The 1,581-nt window shown below is 33.7% G+C and overlaps 1 protein-coding gene across 1 annotated transcript; it reads right to left on the minus strand.

The window, feature by feature from the left end:
- Positions 1 to 224: 224 nt before the first annotated feature.
- On the minus strand, positions 225 to 1,554 carry LOC111240764. Its single transcript, XM_022776442.1, has 3 exons — positions 1,257 to 1,554; positions 1,026 to 1,160; positions 225 to 936 (listed from the first exon to the last, which is right to left on the minus strand). Exons 1-3 carry the CDS (start codon positions 1,542 to 1,544, stop codon positions 439 to 441), a joined length of 921 nt encoding a protein of 306 aa, XP_022632163.1. The 5' UTR covers positions 1,545 to 1,554; the 3' UTR covers positions 225 to 438.
- Between the last annotated feature and the right edge of the window lie 27 nt (positions 1,555 to 1,581).

A 1,581-nucleotide genomic window follows, 5' to 3' on the forward strand; every position in this document is an offset into this window, starting at 1 on the left:
CAATATATTTGGTGGATAGTAGTGTCTGGAGTTCAAAAATAAGTTGTTCATTAAAAGATGCCCTCTTCGTCCACAAAGTTTTCTTAAACTACCCATTTATATCATCCTTGCTACCACTTTCTATTCTGCAACATGATATTAGTTTATGCATAAAAGTTGAATTGTATTCAATATACAAACCTGCCTAACACAAAAGTTGAAGATGCTTGCCCATCTAAATTCACAAACCTGCCTAACACTTATTTTATGCACACAAACATCACAATCACTAATCAATGTAATAAAAACACCTTCATAAAATCCAAGTAACTTCAAAAAAGTTCAAATAATTAAATGTTTGTACATCAAAATCAAAAGTTCTATTATCCAGGCCATGTAGAATAGTAACATCATAAGTTCTGTTATCAACATCAATATAACTACAACATATTGAAGTACTCATTTCTGTCTTCTACCATNTGCTGTAAATGGAGTTCTCTTGGCCCTACTCTTAATCCTTATTCGAGGTGCAGCTTTCATACGATCATACATTGTGCTTTTCTTGACTGTAGGCTGACCTTCACACCTAGGGGTTTGTTCGTGATGTTGAACCGGTGTGCGTTGTAATGGATCTTCATTTGCGCTAAACGGCATATCATCAAAGTCTTGTCCATTATCATCATTCTTAACTTCACTTGCACTACAAGGCTTATCATCAAAGTCTTCACCATTATCATCATTGGGAACTGTTTTTTTGTCTTCCTTCAAAATACTTTTGAAATGAGCAATACTAGTTTTCATGCTCCCAATAACCCGCGTTTCTTCTTCTATAAAACGAGCTAATTTGACCTTATCTACTCTATTTTGCTGGTTCAATGGCACTTGATATTTGTCAACAGCTTCTTTCACTATAGCATAAGAAAGCTCTTCTTTCGAAATCCCAACATCAACAACAACCTGAATAAGTTAACAAATAACTTAATTTATCAATCACATAATATAATAAACATTTAGCCAACACATTGCTTAAATGAAAAAGTACTCACCGATCCCTTATTGAAAGCATTCTTTATGAACTTGTCACCGATATTCACATGAATCCAATTCAACAACCTTGGAAACTTTGATATCCTTGTACTGTACTTTGAGTTGGATGTCACAAAATGATGACAAAACCATACCTGAAAAGAGTAAATAAAACAAGATTGACACAATAAGTCATCACAAACCTTAACATATCAATCAAATTAATTACTGATTAAATACATAACATATACCTGCAGAAGGTATGCACATCCAGAAACATGAAAATGGCTTCTGCTTCTTTCATTCTTCATTGTTGTTGAAGCACTAGACAAACTTTCTATAAAGTACTCATAAACTACACTACCCCACTTGTAGTTACCCAGACAACCCAATTCAGAAACAAGGTCAAATATAATTGGAAAAACTAATCCACTACGACTGGGGAACAAAAATTCACTTATCCCAACCAATAAATATAAGCTGCAAAAGTGTTCTAATGGAAAATTATCATGTTCCTGTAACAAAAAGTCATACACCATCTTAAGATCTACATTCCCATTAGGAAAGTAGTCCCTA

Source organism: Vigna radiata, unplaced genomic scaffold (assembly GCF_000741045.1).
Source record: "Vigna radiata var. radiata cultivar VC1973A unplaced genomic scaffold, Vradiata_ver6 scaffold_425, whole genome shotgun sequence".
Taxonomy (NCBI): Eukaryota; Viridiplantae; Streptophyta; class Magnoliopsida; order Fabales; family Fabaceae; genus Vigna; species Vigna radiata.